The sequence below is a fragment of the Typopeltis vanoorti genome, chromosome 20 (assembly GCF_054136105.1).
Source record: "Typopeltis vanoorti isolate ZY-2024b chromosome 20, IOZ_Tvanoo_1.0, whole genome shotgun sequence".
In the NCBI taxonomy this organism is placed as follows: Eukaryota; Metazoa; Arthropoda; class Arachnida; order Uropygi; family Thelyphonidae; genus Typopeltis; species Typopeltis vanoorti.
The window spans coordinates 26,419,570-26,446,850 of record NC_143568.1 but is presented as its reverse complement, the minus strand read 5'-3'; the positions used below and the strand labels follow the sequence as shown (position 1 = coordinate 26,446,850).

Sequence of the window (27,281 nt, the reverse complement as noted above, 5' to 3'; positions counted from 1 at the left end):
ATTGTTGGAGGACATTTACCAAATGATCAGCTATGCAAGAATTGGATGAAAAGTAGGAAGCCAGATTATTATTATTATTTTTTTTCCTGTGGGTGATGATGCAATAGTACCATCTGGGTGTAATGGTGGGAGTAGTGTTGGGCAGATTTTGTAGACAGTAATGTTGGGAGTTATGGCCAGTAGCCCAGAAAACATGACTGTCATTTGAGCAGAATGCAAGTTTCCTGTTTTTGGCTCTCTCAAAATTAGTTTTTGATGTGGTGATCATTTTTTTGTAGCTGTTCTGTGCTTTGATATAGGCAGTATAGGAAGATGGAGTTTAGGATGCAAGCCAGTTGTGGTATGCTTGACTCTTCTTTTATACATCTCTGGCACATATGTGGGAGAACTAACACTTAGTTAGGGAATGAGACTTTTCAGTGGAGCAGGGAATAAATGTATTCATGCTGATGAGAATCATTTTGGTGATTCATTCTGCCCATAGGTTTGGCTCAGGTGGCTGGAAACAGTAATCTGATGTAGGAAATAAGGCATAGAAGTTACAGAGATTGTCCCAGTTGACTTTCTGGTAATGTCATATATGTTTATGTGAGTGATTGTGTATGTTTTGTTTCATGGGTGAAGAGGCCCAAGGTGTTTGGGGAGTGGTTGGGATTGTCTGGTATTCTAGTGGGCATGTGGACAATTTGTGTTGAGGTTGTTTGTGATTTCAAAAATTTTAGCCTCTCTACCTGCTTGATCTGTGCATTGAAAGCAGACAGCCAGCTGGTATTGGGGACATTGAAGTCTCTAAGGAAGATGACTTTGCTGTTTGGAGAGTTGAGTTGAAGAAATTCAACATTTGAGGAAAGGTGATTGATGATTTCACAGTGGTTGTTGGCATTAGTAGAGTGGGAGACAGTTTATAAATTTGGTAGAATAAGATAAGATGATTTTTAGCCAAAGGAGGTCAAAATTTGGAGATTCCAGGTTGGATAATTTTTGCTATGGCATATTGAAGTGAACATATGCTCAGGCCCACCTCTGAGGCGAAAGGAGTTAAAAGTAGTTGGGAAAGCAGAGATGAGTAGTGTTTGAGGAAGTTGAGATTTGAGTGTTGGTCAGGTTTGGAGGAGCAAGTTAACATCATTAAAATTAGCTATTTATTAAAGTTACTTTTCATTGTTTATGACAAACCTGTCCCATGAGAGGTTTCTTTTAATTAACACAAACACAAGGAATAAGTAATATTGTTTATTTAAGGCTATATATTTCAGCCTAAATATTACAGGCCATCATCAGTGATTGCGATTGTTAATTTTCAAGGTAGAATGCAAACAATGAATTGATTTGAAAAAGTAATCACCACTTAATGTTATACGTAAACCAAAACAATGGTATAACTGAAGTAATATTACAATATTAATTATTCATCAGCTATTTAAAAAAAAATTAATGTATAATTAGAATTACACTTTCCCATATCTTAGAAAGAGTGAAGCAGTCGTCCTGATTTAAGTTGAGACAGTGAAGTAAGGTCTCAGTGCTTTCTTTAAATAAACATTCACATTTTTTGTCTGTATCTATTCCATACTGTCCCAAGCCAGATTTCTCAGATTTATTGTTGCTAATATAAGATTGGTGTGCATGTATTCTTTTTCTACCGAACCTCCAGTTTGTCCAAAGTAAGAATGATAACAGTCACAAAGGATTTGGAAGATGGAAACCATGCTGATAATTTGTTAATAGGAAGAAGAGTAGCAACTAAATTGTATTTCTTAAGAATTCTGGAAATGAGTTCTGAGATGCCAGAATGTAAGGGATTGGAACTCAATGTACTGCTTTTCCTTGATATTTTGAGCTAGGATTATAAGAATTAAAAAGCTGTTATATGATCCTTTCTGAGAGGCCATTCAGTTTCATATATTGATTTATGTTTAAGAGTTCCTGCTGTAATAGTTGGGGTGTAGAACAAAATAGCATGAGCACATCACATTAAAGTTTTTATAATTCCATTCTTCTGTGTGGATGGTGAGCCAGTTGATTGAATGTAGCACCCAGTGAAAGTTGGTTTTTGATAAATGGAAGTAATTAATTCACCTGATGGTGAGCAGAGAAGTAGAATATCTAAAAAGGATAGTTTGTTGTCTTTTTCTGTTTATAGTACATTTAATTCATGGATATAGATTGTTTATATTAGTATTATTTAATTATTGTTTATTTACAAACCCAAAATGAAAGCTAAAAGTATATGGATGAGAAAATAATGTCTTCTAAATGTTCTAAATGAAATGTTCTAATTTTCTTAGTGAGTGCAAGAAAGAGTGGACTCCCTATTGCAGTTCCTTCAACTTTACTGTAAAACTTATTTTGATAAATAAAATACCCTGAGTACATAACACAGTCAAAACTAAAAGTGGATATAGTGTATCCTCAAGAGGAATCTTTGTGAAGAGAGATTCTATATCAACGCTAACCATTATATCAGTGGGCTGTAGAGAAAGATTTTTCACTTTATCTAAAAAATGGGAAGAATTTTTTACGAATGAGTGGGAGTTAACAATCTGAGTTTCAATAGGTGTCCTAAAATTTTTACTTTTCAGTAAGTAGGTGAATCTATGCAGTCAACAATTGGATGAAGAAGAATGTCTTTCTTATGTTATTTATTAAGGATAGTAATTACTTTGAAAGATTGCTAAATAAAACAAATAGTGACAGAACAGTGATAGAAAATATGTAACAGGGATGCAGTTAGGAATACATATCAATATGTGATGTAGAAAAAAGCTATGAAAAGCCTGAAATGTGAAAATGCTCCTGGAATAAATGATATTTGGCCAAAAATGCTCAAGTATGGAGAAATGAAAGTTTAATAGTGGTTACGCTGCTAATTCAGAAAGCCTGGTGAGAAGGATTTTCCAGATAATAGGAGACGAGTTCTCATCTTTAAAAAAGAGAGAGAGAGAGAGAGAGAGAGAGATGGATACATGCTTGGCTGATGGATAGATACCAAAACAAATAGTATATGGAGGAGCAGAATCCAGGAGAAATCAGGTGATTAATGATGTGCTGCAAGGCTCTGTATCTGGACCACTGCTCTCTTTAATTTGTACATAAATGATATAAAAAATATTTGAAGTGAGATGTTCAATTGTTTGCTGATGATGCAAAGTTGGATGGGATAATGGTTAATCATGGTGCTAGAGAGCTTACAGGATGATTTAAATAGACTAGCAGTATGAGCTACATTAACATAATAGATGTGGATGTTAATGTGGGAAAAGATATGCATTTTGGGGTACAAAGATTACAAGCTCTGTACCACATTGAAAGAACTGTACTCCATGAAATTGACGAAGCCAAAGATTTGAGGACAGCACTAGTTGAAGTTCAGAGGACAAATTACTAAGGTAGCTGGGATAGTTCACAGGATTACTTGGTTATTGAAGAAAACACACTAAAGATACCCATCCTCTTTATAAAGGTGGATATTTGCAACACACTACTTGGTATTTTCACAAACTGAAAATCACTCATTTTCGAACACTATCTCCACTGCCGCTAAATCCCAAGATCAAGACACTAGTGTCTCCCAGCATCTCCCACAGCCTGCATTTCAGGCAATCATACACATTCTTCAAGAACGGGATACATACTGCATGTATAGCAAGCTACAAAATCTTCAATTAGGTTGCGAATAACATTGTCTTTAACTAGGGGGAGGTTACTCTTGGTTACTCTTCTGTCCGTAAAATAATTTTTTGTAAGATCAAGTAAATTTTGTGGATATTTTAAATCTCTTAGTTGATTGATTATGGCTGGCCACCATGCAGCATCGAAAGCTCCTTGTACGTCTAGTGAGATCAGTAGTACATCTTTTTCTTTTTTTTATGCTGTAGACTTTCTTCTGTGAACTCTTTAACCTCCATAATTGTGTCTACTGTGCTGGATTGAGGTCTAAATGCATATTGATTGCTGCTTAATAGGTTTTTTGAGTAGACATAGTGCATTATTCAGTTTATCAGAAGTTTTTCTAGCACTTTACCAGCAACGTTTATGAGACTGATTGCCTGTATTTGTTAATTTCGTCAGATGTTTCTTTTCCTGGTTTGATTATGAGTATAATTTTAGAGCATTTCCATACTAAAGGAAATTGCCCTCTTTTTAGGCATTCGTTGTAAACTGTTGATATGAATTCATTGAATTCGACAAATGCTCTTAGGAGTATGTCGCTGGTTATTCCGTCCTCTCCTGGAGTTTTACTTGGATCCATTGATCTTAATATTGACTCGATTTCATTAGTTGTAAGATCAATGGATCCAAGGTACTCCTAACGACGACTTATTTAAAGTTGTCATTAGGAGTATCTATGTTTGTTTTCATTCTTTGTCTAAGTTCTGTGGATTTCTTCATCTGTTGATTCATCGTCATTGGAAATAAAATTGTTGGTCATAATAGCTGCAGTTTCTGCTAAGTTTTTAGTGTAGGTACCATCTGTTTTCATGATGATTGATAATATTGGTGTTGTCTTATTCTTGCTTGCTGCTAATTTATATATGTAATTCCAAGGATTCAATATGATTGAAACAGTACAGAATTTTTTCCATGATTCTGTTTTCGTATTTGTAATTTTTGGCTGATAGCTGTATTTGGCTTTATATAGTAGTTCTGTCTTCTGCTCTCTCCAAATCTTGGTTATTGTATGTTCTTTGATATAGTCGTCTGAGTGCATTAACACTTTTCCTTAGGACTGTTAATTCGGCATTCCACCAAGGTACTGATTTTCTTCCTTCGATGTTTAGCTTCTTGGTTGTTCTGAGTGTTTGGTCGCTGGATTTTTTCAGACATGATGAAAGCACATAGGCAATGAAGTCTGTATCATCTTCTTCAGATGCCTAGATTGCTAGATTCTTGTCTAAGCTGAGCTGTTGTTTGCTGATCCCATTAAAGTGATGTTCTGAGATTAGACATGAAAATTCTCTTTTTAATACTTTAGCAAATATCTCTAGATTGGTTTTATTGGTGAAATACTTGATGTTGATGGAATGGTTTGTGTTGTTTATTCCATTTATATTTTCGTTACTGATGAAGAAACTTAATATGCGATGACCAGAACAGCTTTCATCTTCTTCTCATTTCCATTCAGAAACCTGGGGTTAAATACCATTGTTTGCCAATGTTAGATCAATGAAGCTTCTTCCTCTGGTATTTTCAAATGATGGAGTGTTATAGTCATCATTTAGTATGTGTAGGGAATTTGATGCTAAGAATTTGATGCTAATTTTTACCTCTATTGTTTGTGTTTTCTCTCTGTGGTTGATAGTAAAATCCATGACATTGTCCATTTTTTTCTAAGTCGTATTTTATGTCAGTGTAATAGTTTAGATACATGCTTGCAGCAAAAGTTTTAATTCCTCTGTACGTGATTTCAATAAGTACCGAGTCCTCTTTGCTGTGCTGCAAAATTAATATTGCTTCGACTTCAGGGTTCCCCACGAGTATTGTAGCTCTCTTTCTTTCGGATCCTTTGGAAAATATTATGTAATTACTGGAAGCCGCATATTTTGTTGTTGATGTTGTAGGATTCTTGTACAGGGTGTCCCAAAATTCACGCAAGATTTAAATTTAGCGCCATTTGTGCGGTAAAGTGTTGCCAACGAGAAAAAAAAGACAACGTGACAGCTGACAGTTCAGGGTTATTAAAAATGACCACACACAGCGAAGAGAGTTCGTTGAATGGATTATGGAACAACAACAAGTGGATGCTTATTTTTCGAACAAAATCATCTTCAGCGATGAGGCTCATTTTCATCTTGATGGCTTCGTTAATCGACAAAAATCGTTAATCGCATTTGGGGTTCAGAAAATCCACGAGTGACTGTTGAGAAACAAATGCATCCACAACGTGTCACTGTTTGGAGCGGATTTTGGGCTGGAGGCATCATCGGTCCATTCTTCTTCGAAAATGCGGCTGGTAAGGCAATAACGGTTAATGGTGCTCGCTATCGATATGATAATCCAGTTTTTTTTCCTAAATTGCAAGATATGGATGTGGGCGATATGTGGTTTCAACAAGACGGTGCCACATGCCTTACAGCCCGAGAAACAATTCAATTACTGCATGAGTCATTTCCTGGTCGTGTAATTTCCCATTTTGGTGATCAGAATTGCCGTCCAGATCATGTGACTTAACGGCGTTGGACTTTTTTCTTTAGGGTTTTTTGAAGTCTAAGGTTTATGCCAACAAGCCCACGACCACCCATGCATAACGCTATACTGTATACTTTATGAATCAATAAGAGATTAACAGTTTTCAATTAAAAACCTGTGTTTTTTATCAAAATTACTTCTTGCGTGAATTTTGGGACACCCTATATTAATGCCACTCCTATATTTTTTCTATTTATGAATTCTGTTAAGTTATTGACTGCCTTGATAGAGCGTTGTAGATTTATTTGAAGGCATGCCAGGGAAGTACTGCTGTTTCTACAAGCTTTATTATTGCTTTCCATAATCTATGTTTTGAATTTTGAGCTCTTTGTAGTAGTTGTATGTTGGGCAGTCTTTGCTTAGTGCCATGTGTTTGCAGTCATTTTTGGTTTTGGCATGCTTGTTCCGATTTTGTCAATTTATGCAATTCATCTCGGACTTATTTCGTGGCCACTTGCTGAACTTATGTTCTTTAGAGCAGAAGACAGGTGGTTCCCCCCCCCCCCACACACTCTGTGTATGATGGTGAAATTTATTGCAGTTAAAGCACCTCAGAACGCTTACATAGTCTGCACAATGGCAAATTCTCCATAGCATTTTAACACCGGTTTTCAGCAGTTTGATCCTCACCATTGGAATGACTTCTATAATCAGATTTCTTTTGTTCGTTTTTTTTTATCTTTGTCTTTGTGTTGCCAATGAAGAGTTCTTTGTTCTGCATGCGGATTGAGTCTATTGCATTGTTCATATCAATTTCACTAGGAATATCATATGTTATCAACCTTGGAAGATATTTCTTACTTGGATTTGCTACTAATGTGTCTTTGCATTCCTTAGATATTTTGTTATGTAGCAAGTCTATATCGGTCTTTTCTTTGGATTCAATTAACACTCCTCTTTTATTAATACTTTTCATTTTTGTGATTCCAATTTTTATTTTTCTTGGGTCTATTTTTTCTTTTATAAGAATTTTGGTTTTTTCGCTGTTTCGTTGAGCTATTGGTTTTACTACGACTTGCGAGTATAGCTGAGTAGGCTGAGCTAAGTTAGCCTGTTCCTCCCTGGTTGTTTTAGTAGTCTGTTGTTCTATCGATACTCGAGTTGCATTTTTCATTTTGTTAAATACTTTCATTCGCTCACTGCAGTTAGTATGTCCTTTTTTAAATCATTTCTTAGATTGCCACTTACTTTGACAATGTTACGCAGCAAATCTAAGGCTTTCACGAACTCTAATTCATCCCGTGCCGCCATCTTAATGTTACTTAAAGTTATGTATTATAGCTTTCCTATTGAACTGCTATGCTTTCTAAGATACAAAGTTTAAGATAGTGTACTTACAATTTTCCTGCTTGTTCCTAGAAGTGACACTTCCATTGAATTAGGCTTCAGAGGATTGTTTTTTGTGTCCTTTGTACCTCCCAGTGGCAGCAGTTGGGGGGGGGGGTGTTAGTCCTTGCTGTAGCAGCTAATCCTATTATGACTGGGACATTGTCTTTGAGGTAGCTGAACAATAGATAATCTGACCAGCAGTATTCAGTTCAAAAAGATGGAATAAAATTTCAGTCATACGTGCCTAGAACTATGAAACTATAGAGTAAATTACTCCCTGTTAGATAGAGCACTGTACGAGCTATCAGTTGATACTAGATAGCTCGTATACCACACAAAATCAAGGTAATAGCAGGAGAGATTTCAGGACCGTCCGAGCTCGTGCGACCTGTGTTGTGTGTGTGTGTGTGTCAGAGAGAGATAACCAACAAACAAGTACTTGACTATTCTCTTCAGGTAACTCTTAAAATGTGACTTTTCAAATAGGAAGCCAAGTCAATTTCTCAACCACATCCTCCACTATAGTTTTACAGTTTTCAATTTTCTTACTTAACAACATTATTTCTTATTATTCCTGACATACCACCACTCTCTCTCTCTCTCTCTCTGACAGTTTGATCTCCTTCCTTAAATATTAGTACCATTTTAAACTTATTCCCTAAGTATTACCATTCCTTGAGCTTCTTTAGTTCTGTATAGAGTTTTATCCTTTATTTTGTAAAAACCTGCATTTAAACATGGAGGTGGCAGGATTTATGATTTCAAAAACTTAGAATTTTCAAACCAAAAAACAATCAGACAATACATGCTTTGATAGATATAGCAGACTATGTAGATAGGATTTGTTTGTGATAGACCATTGCGCCTAATATTTGAAATAGACGAGTGTTATTATTTGCAAAATGTCTGTTTGCTGATTTCATTTTTAATTTGATTTATATTCTTGCTCCAGGGACAATATTATGGTGTTAACCATTTTGCTAGCTGCTGAATAATTTTTTAGTTAGTATGTAGGTCATACAATAACTTACTTTTGAAAAGAGAAAATTGCTTAAAATGCAGTAGTCCCTTTTTTATGCAAATCCATTTATAAAGGTTGAATTGCTGTTCAGCTGCAATTAGATGTGAAGAGCATAGGGATTTATACAAGATCCTATCTACGTAGTAGATAGGATCTTGTATAAAGTACTATCAAAGCATGTATTCTCTGGTTGTTTTTTGGTTTGAAAATTCTAAGTTTTTGAAACCATAAATCCTACCTTTATATTTAAACCTAGGTTTTACAAAATCAGATATAGTTTTGAGAGACGTTGACTTTCAACAAGAATAATTATGCCAGTATATGAAAGCACTTCTTGCAGACAGCAGAAAGGGATCAACATGTCAAAGGTTTCCACTGTACAATTCATTGTCTTCCTAATCTCAGTAATAACTGAGTACAAGTGCATTTCCTTGTAACATGTAAAACATTGATAATCTCCTCATGACAAAGGTGAAGCAGAAGTTTTTGATTATGTTTTTAATTTTAATTTTCTAAGATGTATTCGGATCACTGTGTAAGCCTAAAAGAAAGGATTATGTTTTTACTTTATTTGCATTTTTGTTCATTGCATCTCATGTAAGTTGTAAGAAAGCTTTAAATAGGCTTCTCTACTGAAGATGAATATCTGGTCTTATTTCAAGTAAGTCACAGTGCGCTGAATTTCGTTCAGGATATATTTTATAGATTTACAATCCCTTTATTAAATAAAACAATTCTGCATTTTTTCAGCTTTATCTAGCATACTATATTACAATTGGTATTTACTATTGGGAATGATGAAATTTCTACTCACTGGTTGTAATTCATTATTCATTTTGTACATGAGTGGTTAGTCTATAAATTACATTCAGCATGTTGATCATTACATAACATCGAAGCAAAGATTACTGTTACCTTTCTGATATATAGTGATTTATCAAAGTTTGTTAATAGATCTCTAGCAATTATTACTGCAAAATAGATATTATCTCCAGAAAGATGATTACATTTTTAGAAAATTAAACCATTTTTTTTTCTTTTTAATTGCTTGAAATTTAGAAAAAATACATCATTACAGGTTGGAGAAATTTCTGCCAAGATGTAACCTTTATGTTAGATATTCCAGTTGGAATATTTTGGAAAGTCACTTGGGTATTCACAGCTCCAGTGTCATTACTTGTAAGTAAAGAATAATGCTTTATGTAATTCTGCAATCAAAATTTATCTTTGAATAAATTTTGAAGCTTTGTTATGGGAAAAAAATAGCATTAAGGATTTTTAATTGTATTTAAGAATGTTTTTACATACACTTGGGTACATATCACTCTTCTATTGATGAAAAAAGTGAAACAATAATCATATATAATAGAGGTAGTTTTAAAAATAATGAATTAATCTTATTTATAATATTTAAATATTATTATGCTTATAAGCATACTGAAAGACACATCAAAGGAGTCATTCCAAATTTAACACACAAACATGCATTATATCTTACACAGTGCATATGCAAAATACTTGGTCCCATGGATCACCACGTGTTCTAGCCATCTATTTAAGAATGCTGCTGGTCAGTAATTGTCAATAGTGTTTATCGCAATGGGAAGATCAAAGAATCTTTCGGAGTTCAGTAAAAGGCTTATTGCTGGTGCCCATCTATCTGGAGCCAGATTTTGAAAACAGCAGAGCTGACCACTTTCTCAAAAGGTGAGATATACTGAGTGTTTAATCAGTGGGAAAAAAAACTGTCTAAGAGGCATAACTGTGGTCCTAAAACATTCTGTCAGGAACAAGAGCACTGTCGTTCAAGAAGGTTTGCACAGCAAACAGAACTTCATGTATGCAGCTTCATTAATCAAAACATTCCATGAAGGCTGTTCCTGACCTATATCTCATCAAATTATGTGCAGGGAATTGAAGAGGATTGGATATTGGCAGTTGCAAGCCTATACATAAAATAAAAGTTTCTAATTCAGTGGCCAGTATGTATATAAAACTGATATCATTTAACTGTTTGCTAAGTTCTTCTACTAACAGAGCCAACACATTAACAGCTATCATTTCACTTTTTGCACTTGCAGAAGAAAACTTGGAATAAAAATTTGTGCTGTTAATTTAGAAGAACAGTCATTTGATCTAAATGCAAAGTCATTTTTGAGAGAATTCTTTCTTTTAAGGTTACAGGGGTCAGCATTCTTAGTGAAGAATTTATGGAGACAAAGACACGTGTTTTTGCAAGTAATTACTTCAATATGTGTGTTTTTGTCTCCATAAATTCTTCACTAATGAATCCGTGTGATTAGGTATTTTTTTATTATTCTTATATTATATATATCATTCTCATCTTAGCACATCAGTCCACGTGTGGAAGAGGAGATAACAGTCACTGAATAAGCACTTCCAGCTTTACTTCAGCATGCAAACATTTTTTGCATGCTGAAGTAAAGCTGGAACCACAGGCAAAACAGATCATGCTTGCTCATTGACCACACCTGTATTCACTCTCAGGGATGATTACTTGCTTTCTTTCTTCTCACTGACATGAATTGAAAGAGCTCTCTCACTACACAATCCAATCACTTTATTTGTTTGTATTTTCTATTTTAGTTTACTTTTACCATATTTCCTCAATCTGTCCTCATTTGCAACATTCCACAGACATGGCATTTTGTTATGATCTGGTATGAATGCTTACACTTTGCCCACGAAGATACCTTGGTCACCAAGGTATCTTCATGGGCAAAATACCAGTACAAATATATACTGGTATGCATGCAGGCACACTGGTAGGAAGGGAAACAAAGACTGTGCATAAAAAATAAAAAGGCAGTGGTTCTAAAGCCTTAGAACCATTTATGGGTGTAAAGATGATCATCTTGCTTTGGTCTCAAGATGAACATCTTCCAGATTTTGGGTAAGGTGAGGCAACCATATTTATTTACATTCAGCATGTTGTAGTGATGTGGCAGTTCCAGGAGAAGTCTCTCTCAGCAAACGAAATTTTGCACATGAAATAATCAAACAGTTGACTTTACATCAGGTTGCTCATGATGTAGAAACTTTTTGTTTGCTAAATCTTGGGTAAAATAAAGATGAGAACAATAACTTAATTTCTTCTGAAGTGTAATTTATTTGCTTCCTAGTAGAGGGAGACTTGCAGCAACTAACTCTCATGGAGGTATGAAAATTTTAGGCTACACTGTGTGTCAAAAGATCGAATTCCAGACGATGTATATGGTCTCAAGATGATTTGTTAAGAAAAACGAAACCAAATATGAGAATTGCAGAGGAACTTCCTTATTGAGTAATCTGCATGTACAATTGAATGATGTGTAGCAAGATGAATTGATGTAAAATCTTGTATAAGGCATACATGCTACTACACCTTTTATGTGGATCACATATTATAAAGAAAATGGCGTTAAACCTGTTATCAAAATTGAACATTTTTAACTAAATTAGCATACTCATGTCAGGGAGTGTCTGCATGTGTGGATCCTGCCCAAAAGAACTTAGTTTATCATATGTATGTCCTCACTTCTGCATTGGGCAGATGTCTTTTCATAAAGTTTATATGCCATGTTAGGTGCAACTATTTTGGTGGAATTTTATTTGTAAAATTAGCATTTGCGAACTGTCTTAATGATACTGAAAATCTCAAATGCAATTGAACTAATTTTAAGTTATATCTTTATTTGTTTTAGATAAATTGTTTTCTTTCTGCATCTAATGACTGCATTATAAACAGGTATTACCACATATTTTCTGCAAATGAAAATTTGAAAGAAAATTATGGAGGACAGTAGTCCTGGGGTGCCATCTATAGGTAAAACAAATAATTAGAATTAAAACACTTCGATGCAGCTTAGCTTCAACATTGATGTGTGTGACTTTTGGATCACCCTGTAGTCATTTACTGAGCTACCAAATGCTATACAGCTGCTGTTTATTATTGGTTGGTTATTTATATTTTGCAACCCCCCCCCGTCTCTCTCTCTCTCTCTCAATAAGTTTTTTTTTTAATCATGCTCTCTATTTAATATAAGTATGCATTTCTATAGGGTCGCATGTTATTTGCAGCACCCAGCAACTTATAAGACTCATACATATAATATCACAAATGTAAGTTATGAATAATTCATTTGCCATACTGAAAGTATTTTTATTCACACTTTTCTTTCCCTTATATTTGCCATTCTTACATAACTGATTACCGATGGTTGTTCACATATTCACATCTTTTAGTAATTCATATATACCATGGGAGACATTACTTGTGAGGCAGTTCAAACACTTTGGAGGAAGGGTTGTGGATATAAGAAACAGATGGAGAATATACTTTGAAGGGCTTTTGAATGAAGAAAAATGCAAGGATTCACAGAGAATATGGGGCCTTATGAGGAGATGGTGCAGAACATTAGTAGAGTGGAATTGAAGGAGGCCATAAAGAGGATGAAGAATGGAAAATGGGGCTCTGACAGTGGAGGCATGGAAGGCACTGGGGGAAGAGGGAATTGACCTGCTGTGGGACCTGTTAACAAAGTTTGTCAACAGGAAAATATATCTGAGGAATGGAGGGAAAGTACTCTTGTCCCTGTCTACAAGGGTAAAAGGGAATTACATAGGAATAACGTTGATGTCCCACACAATGAAAATCCTAGGAAGGGTTCTTGATGGAAGGCTAAGGAAGGAGGTGGAGATTGCAAAGGAGCAATTTGGTTTCATGCCTGGTCGATTGATGACAGATGCTATCTTAGGGTTATGGCAGATGATGGAAAAGTATTGAGAGAAGCAATGGGAGCTATATCTGGTATTTATTGATCTGGAGAAAGCGTATGATAGAGTGCCAAGGCAAGAAGTCTGGAGGTGTCTGAGGGAGAAGAAGGTACTGGAGAAATATGTCAGGCTGGTGCAGGAGATGTACAGAAATGTGAAGACAAGAGTTCGGACCTGCCTGGGAGAGATAGAAAGTGTTCAAGTGACAGTTGGCTTGCATCGAGAGTCAGCATTAAGTCCATTCCTGTTTAATATTGTGATAGAGGAGGTGAGAGAAGATGCACCTTGGACTATGTTGTATGCAGATGACATCATGCTGTGTACAGAATCAAGAGAAGAAGTGGCAGCTAAACTGGAAAGTTGGAGGAAAGTACAGGGAGAGAGAGAGAGGTATGAGACTGAGCAGAAGTAAAACAGTTTATATGTTGCAAAGTGGATGGCAGCCAGGAGACAGACCTGGAGCTGGATCATCAGGAAGGTCAGTGACTTTAGATACTTAGATTCAACAGTGAAAGAGGATGGAGAGGCTGAGAAGGAAGTGGGATGGAGGAACTGGAGAGAGATTGCTGAATTGCTATGCGATAAGAGGGTACCAATCAATCTAAAAGACAAAATCTACAGGACAGTAGTGAGACCAGCTATGACGTATGCTATGAAAACTGTGGCCCTGAGGAAAAATAACATCAGCAGGATGGAGGTAGCAGAGATGAGAATGCTTAGGTGGATGTATAGTGTGTGACCAGAAAGGATCATCTGAGAAATGACTGCGTAAGGGGAACGGTGAAAGTTATGAACTTAGGAGCAAAGATATAGGAGGCAAGGTTGAGATGGTTTGGTCATGTGATGAGGAGAGAGGACGAGTATGTGGGAAGAAAGGTCATACAGATAGATGTTCAGGGGGAGGAGGAAGTGCAGGCAGCCAAAGAAGAGATGGAGGGAGATGATGGAGGAGGACTTGATGAAGAACTTGGATGTGGCTACTGCCCAAGACAGGAGGTTGTGGAGGAGACTCACTACAAACAGCGACCCTACTTAAGTGGGACAAGCTGCAGAAGAAGAAGAGTAATTCATATATACTAAAGAGTAGCATTCTCCTTAATTATTGTTTTCTAATATATCCTAAAACAATCAATTATAGACTGAGCAATTTATGGAAGGAGGATGAAACTGAAGAGCATTTGTCATAAGTGTTTATGAATGAATGCCAGAAGTGTGAAGAGACCAAGAAGAAGAAGAAGAAGAAGAATGATAGTGGTGAGTTGAAAGACGAAATGCATAATAATCTAATTGGTGAGGTTCGTGTTACAAGCCATGTGAGTGACTATAAGAATGAAGCTGTAGAAAATAAAGGAAATGACCAAATGATAGTGGAAAAGATAGCCCTATCTTTTGGAGAACTCCACTTACATGGAGTTCTCCACAGAACAAAACAAGAAGATTGAGTGGTTGTAGAAATGCCTGGTGGATGGTATGGCACAGAAGTGAAAGAAGGAGATGCAAAGGGAGAAAAGCAGGGTGTGAAAGAGCAAAAGTATGAGAATAAGAATCAGATATTGTATTGTGATTCATTGATAAGAAGAGTGCTTAATGAGAGTGTGATGAAATAGTTCCTGCTGCCATTAAGGATATTATTGATGCCATAAGGATGCAGAGAGCAAAAGAGATGTTTATTTGACTGATACAAATGATTTTTCAGGTGACAAGTATTATATTTTTAACCATATGAAAAAGTTAGTGCATGTGAAAAAGAAGAGTGAGAAAGTAAAAGTGAATCTGTTGCCATAGTGAGATAGAGGCAAGTTGTGTTTGAAAATAAGTGTGCAGATTGTGTAGAAGGAATGGAGTGAGTTTGATGGAAGGAAGGATTAATATAAGGTGGATGGGATGGCTTATATTGGAATAGATTTGGAGTCAGTAGTCTTGAGAAAGTGTTGTGCAGCGAGAGTTTGAAAGTGCAGGGTCAGGGAAACTAGAATGTTTAGGTGGGAGGGATACAGTTGAGCATGGGGTGCAGGCAACCTAGAGGTTAGTAAGTAGGAGAGTGATCATCTGATACTAAATGTGTAACTTAATGGGCTAAGCAAAACAGGGTATAAAGGTCATGGGATGAAAGGGGTATTGCCGTTTATGTATACTAATGCCAGACGTATTCAAAATAAGGATGAGGAGTTTTTGGTATTTGTAGCTCAACTTGACCAAAGCTCTAGCATTAGTGAGAACCTGGTTGATCAAGGATGATATAATCATATCATCCTAGGCAGGTCTTTACAAAACTACTGGCCCACTCACCTGTGGCGAGTAGATTTTGCCAATTTGCAAGTAACTGCTGACTGAACAAAATGGAATATTTGTTATTTATATATATATATATATATATATATATATATATATATATATATATATATATTTTTTTTTTTTTTTTTTTTTTTTTTTTTTTTTTTTGGAACAAAAATGTTTTAAGAAAATACTGATGCAGTGTAACTGATCATTTGATGGAATTCTTATTGGCTTATATGATTTAAAAATTGGGGAATCTTTGGTGAGTGTTGCATAATTTGTCAAGCTCTAGTCATAGGAATAGAATGCAAAGGATATAATATCTTCAGAGAGGACAGAATGTGGGGAGGAATTTTGCTAATGATAGAGGAAACTGCAGCCAAAAAGAGTAGAAGTAAATTAGCAGTACCGGGATGCAGAGGCAGTTCATTTGAGGCTATCTAGTGTAAGATAGAGGTCATCAGGACAAAATAAGTAATTGGTTGCTGCTATAATCCATAGAGTATAAGGGAGAATGTAAATGGAATGCATTGGTAAATTAGAACAATGAATGCAGGTTAAGTGATTATTATTGGTGATATGGAGGGGAGATCTGTTAGTGGTGCATGGGAAGTTGTCAAGTGGTGTTTGAAGAAAACACTATCAGACTATATACCCATAGGCAGAAGGATAAACCAGGTAGGAGTGAGATGGATGAATAGCATCATTAAGCAGAAGTTGTAGACAAAGAAAACATTATAATGGGAATATAAAAAAAAAGTAATCAGAATGCCCATGAGCAACACAGGGTGTGGGCAAGAAGGATGACCTATATGGTAAGGAAGGCCAAAGTTAATTATGAGAGAAACCTAGCTGATGATGATGCCAAAAGAAATCCTAAAGCATTCTTTCACTATATGACAAATAAAAGGAGGAATGACTATGAAAGGATGATTTTAGAAAGTGCTGATAGTAGAGAGGTAACAGAAAAAATTTTTTTTTCACATTTGATGTCTATAGATACCGATGATCACTCTCGTACTTCACCGAGTTTTTGGGAGTGAAGTCTTCTGCTAGAATAAGTGGTAGGGTCACAGATGCCCTTTCCGCTCAGAGTTAGTAGGACAATCACAAACATCCATGCCCTTGGCAGGATTCGAACCTACAGAGGTAACAGAAGCAAACCAAATAGTTGAAATATTGAGTGAGTATTTTGCATCTAGGTGGTGATGCAATGACTATTCGCTGATGAGGGAATAGTGGTTGAAGAAATGGAGGTGCTTAACATATTGCAGAATCTCACTGCGAACACAGCCATGTGATCAGATGGCCTATTGGCCTGTGTATTATGAGAATGTGCAAGGGAATTATCACCTCCTTTGACCAAACTGTTTAATTTAAGCCTCAGTACTTGTTAGTTACCAATAGAGTGGAAAGAGAGCATAATAATCTCACTGCAGGCTCCAATACATAAGTAATGAAATAAAAGGACACTTACCACCTCAAGAGTAGTGGTTAAAGTATTAGAGAAATTGATGAGACAGAATTCTGGAGTGGGTAGTTAGGAATATGGTGCTCTGTAAGCAGTGGTGAGCTATGGAAATTTTAACAAAGGGCTCGCATCGTCGAGCAAAAAAAAAAAAAGCCTTATTCACACAAAAACTTATTAATACAGTTATATTAATAGAGTCCACGTGGTTAGCCTAGTGGCTATGCGCTTCGCAACCATATGCCTGGGGAAGGAGTGTCCTAGGTTCGATTCCCGTCGGTGACGTGAGGAGCTGAAGGATCTTCCTCAGCCATAGCCAAGTTAGCCAGTCTTGGGCGTGGACAGCAGGGTTTTTTCCTCAGTTTATTCTGGGGTTTTTCATCCCGCAAAGCAGGCAAACTGGCCTTGAGAACTTAACACTACAGGCTATAGGATATACCGGGGCATAGGGCTGACCACCTTATCCTGTAAATGGATTGAGGTCCGATGATCAATGGACCCTTGACACCGCAAGGTAAAAGAGGGTATAAAGAAGATGAGATGAGATGAGATTATATTAATATAGTTATATAATTAATAAAACTTATTAATACAGCTTGTATACAAATGCCAATCAAAAAGTATGAGGGGACAATCAACCTGTAAAGGCTATCATTTTTAAACAAATATTTCATGATCTAAACATGAAATATTTGCACACAATCATCTGTTAATTTATCTTACATAAGAAAAACATTTTTTTACTATCAAAATATAATAAGAATAAAATCTTTTATAATTGCATATATGCAATAGTCCGCATTTTTATAAACAAAATAAATTTGTTTTGTTTGCGATAGAAGTTTTTATAACAAACAATCTATAAATAATAAATATTATCTAAACACAATAATATTGAAATACGTTAGATTTCTCTTTTGTTTTTATTCTTCAAGTGATAATCAACAGTATCAATCAAGGGGCATTATTTTATAGTCCTATTTATTTATGTGATTACCAAAGTGAATTCTTATTTGGAAAATGGTAGTAACAGTAACTATAATATTTTATTTAATAAAATCACTTTTTTAGGTTACCATATGAGTTTGTTTCTTAATATATTTCAAAAAATTAAATTTTTTTTTTTGGAAAAAATAAAAAAGTAAACAGTAAGAACAAGGTACTCACAAATTTGAGAAAAATTTAACAAAGGGCTCGGATGAGCCCCTTATAGCTCACCACTGTCTATAAGGGACAATATGGTTTTGTGAAGGATAAATCTTACCTTAGTAACCTGCTTATTTTTTATAATCAAGTGACAATAGAATTGGATAAGGGAAATGGCTACACAGCGATATTGCTGTCAAATGTCACAAAGGATTCAAAATTGAACTTTATTACATAAATTTGACAAATGGGAATGAATATGAATCTGGTTTTTGGATTAAAAGGTAGATGATGGATAGATCACAAAGAGTGATTTATAGAAGAGTCGAGGCAAGGAAAAGGCAGGTAATCAGTGTTGTACCACAGGACTCAATATTTGGTCTCCTGTTGTTTAATTTGTACTTCAATAACATAGAAAATGATCTGACAGGAAATGTTCAGTTGTTTGATAGAGATCCTGTAGGAAGACTTAAATAAACTAGCAGTATGGGTAAAGGTAAATGGAACCGCGCGGTTAGCCTAGCGGCTTTGCGCTTCGCAACCATATGCCTGGGGAAGGAGTGTCCCAGGCTCGATTCCCATTGTAGACGTGAGGAATTTGAGGATCTTCCTCAGGCATAGCCAAGTTAGCCGGTCTTGGGCGCGGTGAGTAGGGTTTTCCCCGCCAGTTTATCTGGCATTTTTCATCCCGCAAGCAGGCAAACCGGCCCCGTGAACATACGCCTCTACAGTCAAAAAAATATATCCCTCCCCCCAGCGGCAGACCAGGCGACGGGTCAGTTGGGAGTAATACTAACAAGAAGTCGCATCTAAGTAACACGCGGACCCTGCATAGGAAGCGGGAATAACGCGTAGAAGAAGAAGATGGGTAAAGGTAAATGGCTGACAGTTTGATGTGGCCAATTGTAAGGCAGTGCACATCGGAAGAAGAAGATGTCACAATCTGTGTAATATATTGATGCAGGAAACTGAGGCCAGGGACTTAGGGATGATTGTGGATACGGAGTTAAAGTTTAGAGTGCATATTGTTGAAGGTAGCTGAAAGATAAGTTATTCTTCCCTATATAAGGCTTTAATAAAGCCACATCTGGACCACTGTATTCAGATCTGGACACCTCGATTCCATTCAGTTGAAGTGGTGGAGAGGATCTAGAGGCAAGTGACAAAGATTGTGCCAACTCTATGGAATGCTCCTTATGAGAAGCATTCCATATGCTCCTTATGAGAATAGGTTGATGGTCTGTATTTGGGCTTCAAAAACTAGCTGATCAAAAAAGAGGAGCCATAATAAAAGCATATAAGTTATTAAAGGGATTTTATAGGATTGGTAGTGAAGACTTTTTTCTGTACATGGCAGGAAGGAAGAGAACAAGGGTTCACCCACTCCAGATGATGATCTTAATACGAAGGTCAAAATATTGGAATGAAAGTAATTGTTCTTTGTAGTAGTCTCTTTAATTTATTAAAATGAAGGTCATAAGTTAATTTCAGTGATGGAGTTTTAGATCTTTATACACTTCGTGGCGTTCCAAAATGCTGTATTGCTGGCATGTGCGACTTTGACTTTGATTTGCCACCCTCTGCAGAGTACCTGGCAATAACTTCGACACTATAGAGATTTCTCACCAATCTTACTGTATAACATTGAATTATCAATTCATCGCAAGTTTGTTCTATGGTGTACCTAGTTTGTTAGAGGATTGAAATAATATTTTTTTTATCGCTAATCGGGAAACAGTGTTATTGTCCTATGGGATTGTAAAATAAAAAGAATGAAACCACCTATAAAAAGCATGTATTTTTCTATTTAACATATGTTGATAACTGTTTTTCTGCTCAGTATAAGTTTTTCAAAAAAAAAAAAGAAAAAAAATCTTATATATGATATTAAATTTGTTTTTTGCTTCTGACACTGAATTACTTATAGATTAATTGATTAATTACTTAGATTAATAATGATATAGAACAAATATTTGACTTGCTAATCTTTATCTAATTTTATTAGATTATTTTCTTATATGGAAACATCATATTGGGAATTCACAGTTCAGAAAGGACAGGCATTCCATGGTGGGGTACAGCCATTGGCTGGATTTTAGCCATAATTGCAATAATACAGATACCAATTTGGATGGCATATGCAGTTTATAAATCACCTAAATGCAAAATGTGGCAGGTATATTTTATTCTCATATTCTCTTAGAAATGTTGAAATGTGCCATTGAAAATATTTTATTAAATCACCATCATCATTATCATCAAATTCCTCACATGTAGGGGTGTACAGGATATTATGAAGTACTACATGAAGAACTTGCATCGTTAATAACTTCCTATTGACAATTTTCCTCCAAATCAATCTGTTATCTGTCAAGACTCCAGCATTATCAGAACTTATATTTCTGTTTTCTAAGGCACTTTTTGCTGTATCAATCCACCTATATCTTGGCTTTCCTCTGTTTTTTTTTCCTGCCAACTTGGCAGAGAGCACTCATTTTGCTAATCTTTCCTTTCCCATTTTGTTTAAGTATTTTATTATTATTACATGACACCTCCAGGGCATCCAAAGACTCATCGAGGGAGGGCACCTACTCTGTCTCCACCACTCAATCCACCAACTACAATAAACCACATCATCTACACCAATGCCATCTACTACCTGACACCACTAGTATTTTCATAGACAATCACAAGCATCCATGCCCACGGCAGGATTTGAGCCCTCAACCTTTTGGCCGGAGAGCATATGCTAACTACTCGACCAACCAAGCCGGAACCACCTACAACAAACTGCAACTACAATTATCAAATGCTATTATATTATATTTTATATTATTATATTATATATTATATATATATGCGTATATATATGGAAAGTTTTTTATCTTGGGTATAATATATGTTAAAGATACCAAATAATTTTATAACCTTGGTTTTAATCCTTTTTCCCAAGTAAGCAAACAGACAAGTAAGTCAATTTTGTGCCTGAACATGGTTCAAGACTTATAGTGGTGGTGCAACACCAAGACAACTCGTGGTAAAGAATGGATTAAGTTCTGATCACTTTCATTAGTATTTCCCATAAATGTAAAACACCTCCTAGGAGATGTATGATATTATACATTATGGGTGGGGGTCACTACTCAGACCAGTTTCAACCTTTATTGAGATCTCATCAGTGAGTAGGCAGACCCAGAAATGCCAAGTTTTAAGTAATAGAGAGCTTACTATATAAAGCTTAGTCAAAGCACTTTGTGGTAACTTGCATAGATAAAATTGATAAGCTCTATATTACTTAAACCTTGACATTTCAGGGTCTGCCTACACTACCTTAAGGGTCAGTTGCTGCTATCCAGGTATTTGCTTACGCTTGGAATTGTCGAACTTTATATTATTTCTATATTCGGCATGAAACTCTTTTGAGTTTCTTATTTGGCTAAGAAACAATATGGGATGTAATATCCCTTAACTTAAACAAGTTATATGTCACCGAATTGAAGCCTTTGGCTCTTCATATATTTAGTAATTTATTAGGACACCACTTGGCAATTCTCATAGAAGGGATGTAAGTTCTGTTCGCTACAGACTTGGTATTAATTAGGTCTACCTACTCACTGATGAGACCTCAATGAAGGTTGAAACCGGTCTGGGTAGTGACCTTCTCTCATAATGTAGAACAGTAATACAGCTAGGAGCTAAGTTCACATTATGGGTAAATATCAAGAATAGTGATCGGCCTTGCTCCACCTTTGCTATGAGTTGCCTCAGCTTGCACTACCTTAAGGGTCAGTTGCTGCTATCCAGGTATTTGCTTACGCTTGGAATCACAAAACTTTATATAATTTCTATATTCGGCTAAGAAACAATATGGGATGTAATATCCCTTAACTTAAACAAGGATTTATTTATTTATTCATATGGAGTTTCCTCCCTTTTTCTTCCCTGTCCCTATTGGGGAAAGTTGAGCCCCCCCCCTCCTTCATGGAAGGTTAAGTATTTATAGCTGTAGATCCATGTGTGTTCATGGGGCCGGTTTGTCTGCTTGCAGGATAAAAAACACCAGATAAACTGGCGGGAAAACCCAACTGCCCACGCCCAAGACCAGCTAACTTGGCTATGGCTGAGGAAGATCCTCAAATTCCTCATGTCTTCGACGGGAATCGAACCTGGAACACTCCTTCCCCAGTCACATGGTTGCGAAGCGCACAGCCACTAGGTTAACTGCACAGTGGAAAAAAGGATTAAAACCAAGGTTATAAAATTACTTGGTATCTTTAACATATATTATACCCAAGGTAAAAAGCTTTTTACATCTTTCTCTCATCCGGAGATTCTTAATTAATAAGGTCAAAGCACCTTGTGGCAACTTGCATAGGCAAAATTGATAAGCTCTATATTACTTAAACCTTGTCATTTCAGGGTCTGCCTACTCACTGATGAGACCTCAATAAAGATTGAAACTGGTCTGGGAAATAAGTGATCAGAACTTAATCCATCTTTACCACGAGTTGCCTTAGTGTTGCACCACCACCATAAGTCTTGAATCACGTTCAGGTGCAAACTTGACTTACTTGTATGTTTGCTTACTTGGGAAAAAGGATTAAAACCAAGGTTATAAAATTACTTGGTATCTTTAACATATATTATAACCAAAGTAAAAAACTTTTCACATCTTTCTCTCATCTGGAGATTCTTAATTAATAAGGTCAAAGCACCTTGTGGCAACTTGCATAGGTAAAATTGATAAGCTCTATATTACTTAAACCTTGGTATTTCATGGTCTGCCTACTCACTGATGAGACCTCAATAAAGGCTGAAACCGGTCTGGGTAGTGTCCCCCACCCATAATGTATAACATCATACATCTCCTAGGAGATGTGTTTCACATTTATGGGAAATACTAAGGAAAGTGATCAGAACTTAATCCATCTTTAAAACACGAGTTGCCTTGGTGTTGCACCACCAAGAGTTGCTTCGGTGTTGCGCCACCACCTTGAACCACGTTCAGGCTCAAACTTGACTTACTTGTCTGTTTACTTACTTGGGAAAAAGGATTAAAACCAAGGTTATAAAATTACTTGGTATCATATACCTGTGTGTGTGTGTGTGTGTGTGTGTGTGTGTGTGTGTGTGTGTGTGTGTGTGTGTGTGTGTAAATAAGTTTTTTTACCTTGGGTAATGTATATTAGGGTTACCAAGTAATTTTATAAACTTGGTTAGTTTACTCCTAATCCCAAGTAAGCAAACAGTTCAAGGTGGATAAAGCTGTGATCACTATTCTTAGTATTTTCCATAATGTAAAGCACATCTCACTAAGAGATGTATACTGCAATACCCATAATATAAAGCACCTCTCACTAAGAGATGTATACTGCAATACCCATAATGTATTGCAGTATACATCTCTTAGTGAGATGTGCTTTACATTATGGAAAATACTAAGAATAGTGATCACAGCTTTATCCACCTTTACAATGAGTTGCCCTGGTGTTGCACCACCTTTAGACTTGAACTACGTTCAGGTGCAAACCGAACTGTTTGCTTACTTGGGATTAGGAGTAAACTAACCAAGTTTATAAAATTACTTGGTAACCCTAATATATTAATAATAATAATAATAATAATATATATACAGGGTGTTCGGGATAAATTTGACAGTTTCGTAAGGAAAAAGAAAATCTTCTTTGTATCTATTAAATTTAATGAATTGACAAAAAAACATTACAGGCAGAGTTAATTACAATACTATCAACAAGATTTACTCAAAATAACCACCATTAGCATCGATCACAGCTTCAATTCTGCTTCGGAACCTCGAACAAGCTGATGCTACAGTCTCCCTGGGAAGGGCCGCAAAAACTGTTTTAATTTTATCCATTAACTGGGCTTTTGTATTACTGGAAGTGCGATTGGTGTCTTTTTCAACTGCGCCCCATACAAAATAATCCATGGGGTTAAGGTCTGGGGAGTTTGGAGGCCAAACATTTGGACTGGTGAAGTCGTAGAAATTTTCAGACAACCATTTTTGACTTTTCCCAGAGGTGTGGCAAGGGGCCGAATCCTGCTGCCATACATACGGCCTACCATTGGCTACCCTTGTTATCCAGGGCTTGACTACAGTTAGCAACTCCACGAACAAAGCCCGAATTCCAATGCCAGGGTTCTTCAACACCTGTTCCTGCAGATTTGCGAGGAATTCTGCTGTACGAACGCAATCAGATCGTCTGCTAGGGATCTTTCTTCTTGCTACATCCTCGTAGTCACCATTGCAAGTCTCTAGTTCATGCCTGATTGTTTTTACTGTATTCAGGGAGCATTGGGCAGCAGTCGTAATATCCTTATTTTGATGGCGGGCACGAATCATCATGATACAAGTTATTCTCTTCCATGATTCAGGTGGGTTCCAGCTATCCATCCTTTCTGACATCTTGTATATGAATGAAGAAGGGTCCAAACTTTTAAATGAAGAGAAGTGTGTGTTAATACATGTAACTTACGGAAAAATATAATTAATTATAAATATGTCAAATTTATCCCGAACACCCTGTATATATATTATTATTATTATTCACCATCATGCATATCAAGGATTTAGGCTTAGCATGGCCTGTTCCGGCCTTAGAAGTCATCGTTGAATCTTTTAAGAGGACATCCTGGTTTTCTTTTTCTAATGGCTTGTACTTTAAGGCTTGTTTTGGTAATCTTTCTATTTTTTCTTTGAACATGTTCCATCCATTTATGTTTATATTTTTTAATTTTTTCTATTACTGATTCTTTTTTAATTCTTTCATAATTTCTTCGTTTCTTTTGTGTTCAAATAGATTATACTTTGCAGTTTTTATCATAAACTTCATTTCTGCTGTTATTAATCTTTGTTTGTCTCTTTGTTTAATTGTCCAGATTTCGCTTCCATGCAGTAAGACTGGTAGGGCTAATGTATTGTATACTTTTAGTCTGGTTTGTTTTTGAACTAGGTTTGGTTTAAATATAGAGTTAAGTACACCTGTTATTTTTAAATATTTTGCAATTTTTACATTTATATCTTTTTCATTTTCATATGTGATCATACATCCTAGATAGTTAAATGAATTCACCTGTTCTAAGATCTTGTTATCTATTACTATCTTAGTTCTTGCTGGATCTTGTCTTTAGCTTCTCTCTCTTGGCACCTTGTCATATGCCTTTACATATCTATAAAACCTAAATATAGATCTTTGTTATATTACCGTGATTTCTCAACTATTTGTCGTAAAGTGAAAATCTGATCCTGACAGCCTCTATTTGGCCTGAATCCAGCTTGTTCTTCTCCAAGCTTTTCTTCCACAACTGTTTCTGAAGTATACTTGCGTAAATCTTACCAGGATCACATAGTACAGAACAAGGTGTACTGTGACTCATCAGACAACAACTTTTTTTTCCAATGTCCAGTCAGAGTGTTCCTGACACTACTCTAGATGAACTTTCCAGTTCTTCACAGAAATCAGTGGTTTACATATAAGCATGTGACTGACAGTACCAATTCCCTTCAATTCCCTGCACATAGTTTGGTGAGATATTGGTCAGGAACAGCTTTCATTAAAGACATTTAGAGCTATTTAATTTACAAAAGTAGGAATATTTGTCATGTGGAGTAAACCTTTTTTTTTTCCTTTGATTAGAATGACTACACAAATAACCTTTGTACACTTTCTGATGATTCCAGTAGAACTGCATGTTTTGATAATTCAAAAGAACTGAATTCACATACTTTACAAGGATCTTTTGCAAGTCTCTAATATATCTATTACATTAAAAGTATCGGCTTTTCCAGATAAAAGTTCTCTCGCTCTTTAATCATCCCATATTCAAAACTATACATGCAAGAAAATATATTGCTAGTATTGCTAATCTACTACTTTCCGGGACACTAGATCATAAGGAAGATAAGCTGTCTTGAAATATCCAGAAATGGTTAGTTTTCTCTATATTTTTATCAAGCCAACTGACCATGCTGAACTTCTGAAAGAAGAAGATAAAGTCTGAGTTCTCATAATACTTAGACTTTACTCAGCAATATGTAGCAGTCTTGCTTTGTTTGGAAATTATAGGTAACGGCATATTGACAGTGTCCTGTGAGACAAGTTTCAAAATTAGATGGAACAAAAGAGGACTTCCACTTCTTTTTTTTTTTTTTTTGCATATGGAGAGGCTTGGAATGGTTTCACCAATAATATAATGTAGAAATTCATCCCTTGTACTCAAAAGTTTATTGAAGTCTTCTAAAACAAGTGCATGTGGCGATTTTATTTTCATATTTGTGCATGAGGTTGGGCATTCAGAACGTTTTTACTAACTCTCAGGTTTATGGTGTTGCAGGTAAATTGGTGGGAATTAATTTTCAAGTCCCATCAGTTTACGTGGAACACCATAAATGTGAAAGTTGGTAATAACATTCTGAATTACCAACTTAATATATGAAAACTTAGTTTTCACATGTAACCCATATTATTATTATTAACACCAGACCTCTGTAGAGTCAAACGACTCATCATGAGAGGTACACACTGTTACAAACAATGCTCATCAAACTAATCTCATTCAATGTATCCACATTCACCACAATGTTAGGCAATGCATTCCACTCACCAACACTCTCCATCCAAAGAACCTGCTCCTTATACAGCTTTCAGGGATATTCCCCTTGTTCTGTCCCTTTTTGCCATTCTGTGAAAAATTTCTTCCATCTTAACCTAGTAACAATCCTTTTTCAACTTAAATGTATCAATCATATTACCTCTCTTTCTCCTATTCAAAAGTCTTTTCAAACTGCATTCCTTTAATTTGTCTTCATGTCCTCGTTCACTATGAAAACTGGAAGACCAAAATCTGTGCACAGCAATCCATATCAGCTGATGCCAGTGGAGTGGAGACACGAAGGTTCTCCATGGCCAAAGAAGTTCCAAACCCAAAAGTCAGCATGGAAGGCTCTTTCCATTGTCTTTTGAGATATAAATGGTGTAATCTTTGCCAAGTTCCTCAAAAGAGGTGAAACTATTACAGCAGCAATTTATTCAACAGCTCTGAAGGAATTGAATG

General features: G+C 36.0%; 1 protein-coding gene across 1 annotated transcript in view; it reads left to right on the top strand.

The window, feature by feature from the left end:
• Positions 1-27,281, top strand: part of LOC150095293 (uncharacterized) — a 590,931-nt gene that overhangs the window by 167,026 nt on the left and 396,624 nt on the right. The window contains exons 14-15 of the mRNA XM_090410639.1: positions 9,618-9,718; positions 20,212-20,382. Of these exons, the coding sequence (XP_090266765.1) occupies positions 9,618-9,718; positions 20,212-20,382 (272 nt within the window). The remainder of the gene's footprint in view (positions 1-9,617; positions 9,719-20,211; positions 20,383-27,281) is intronic.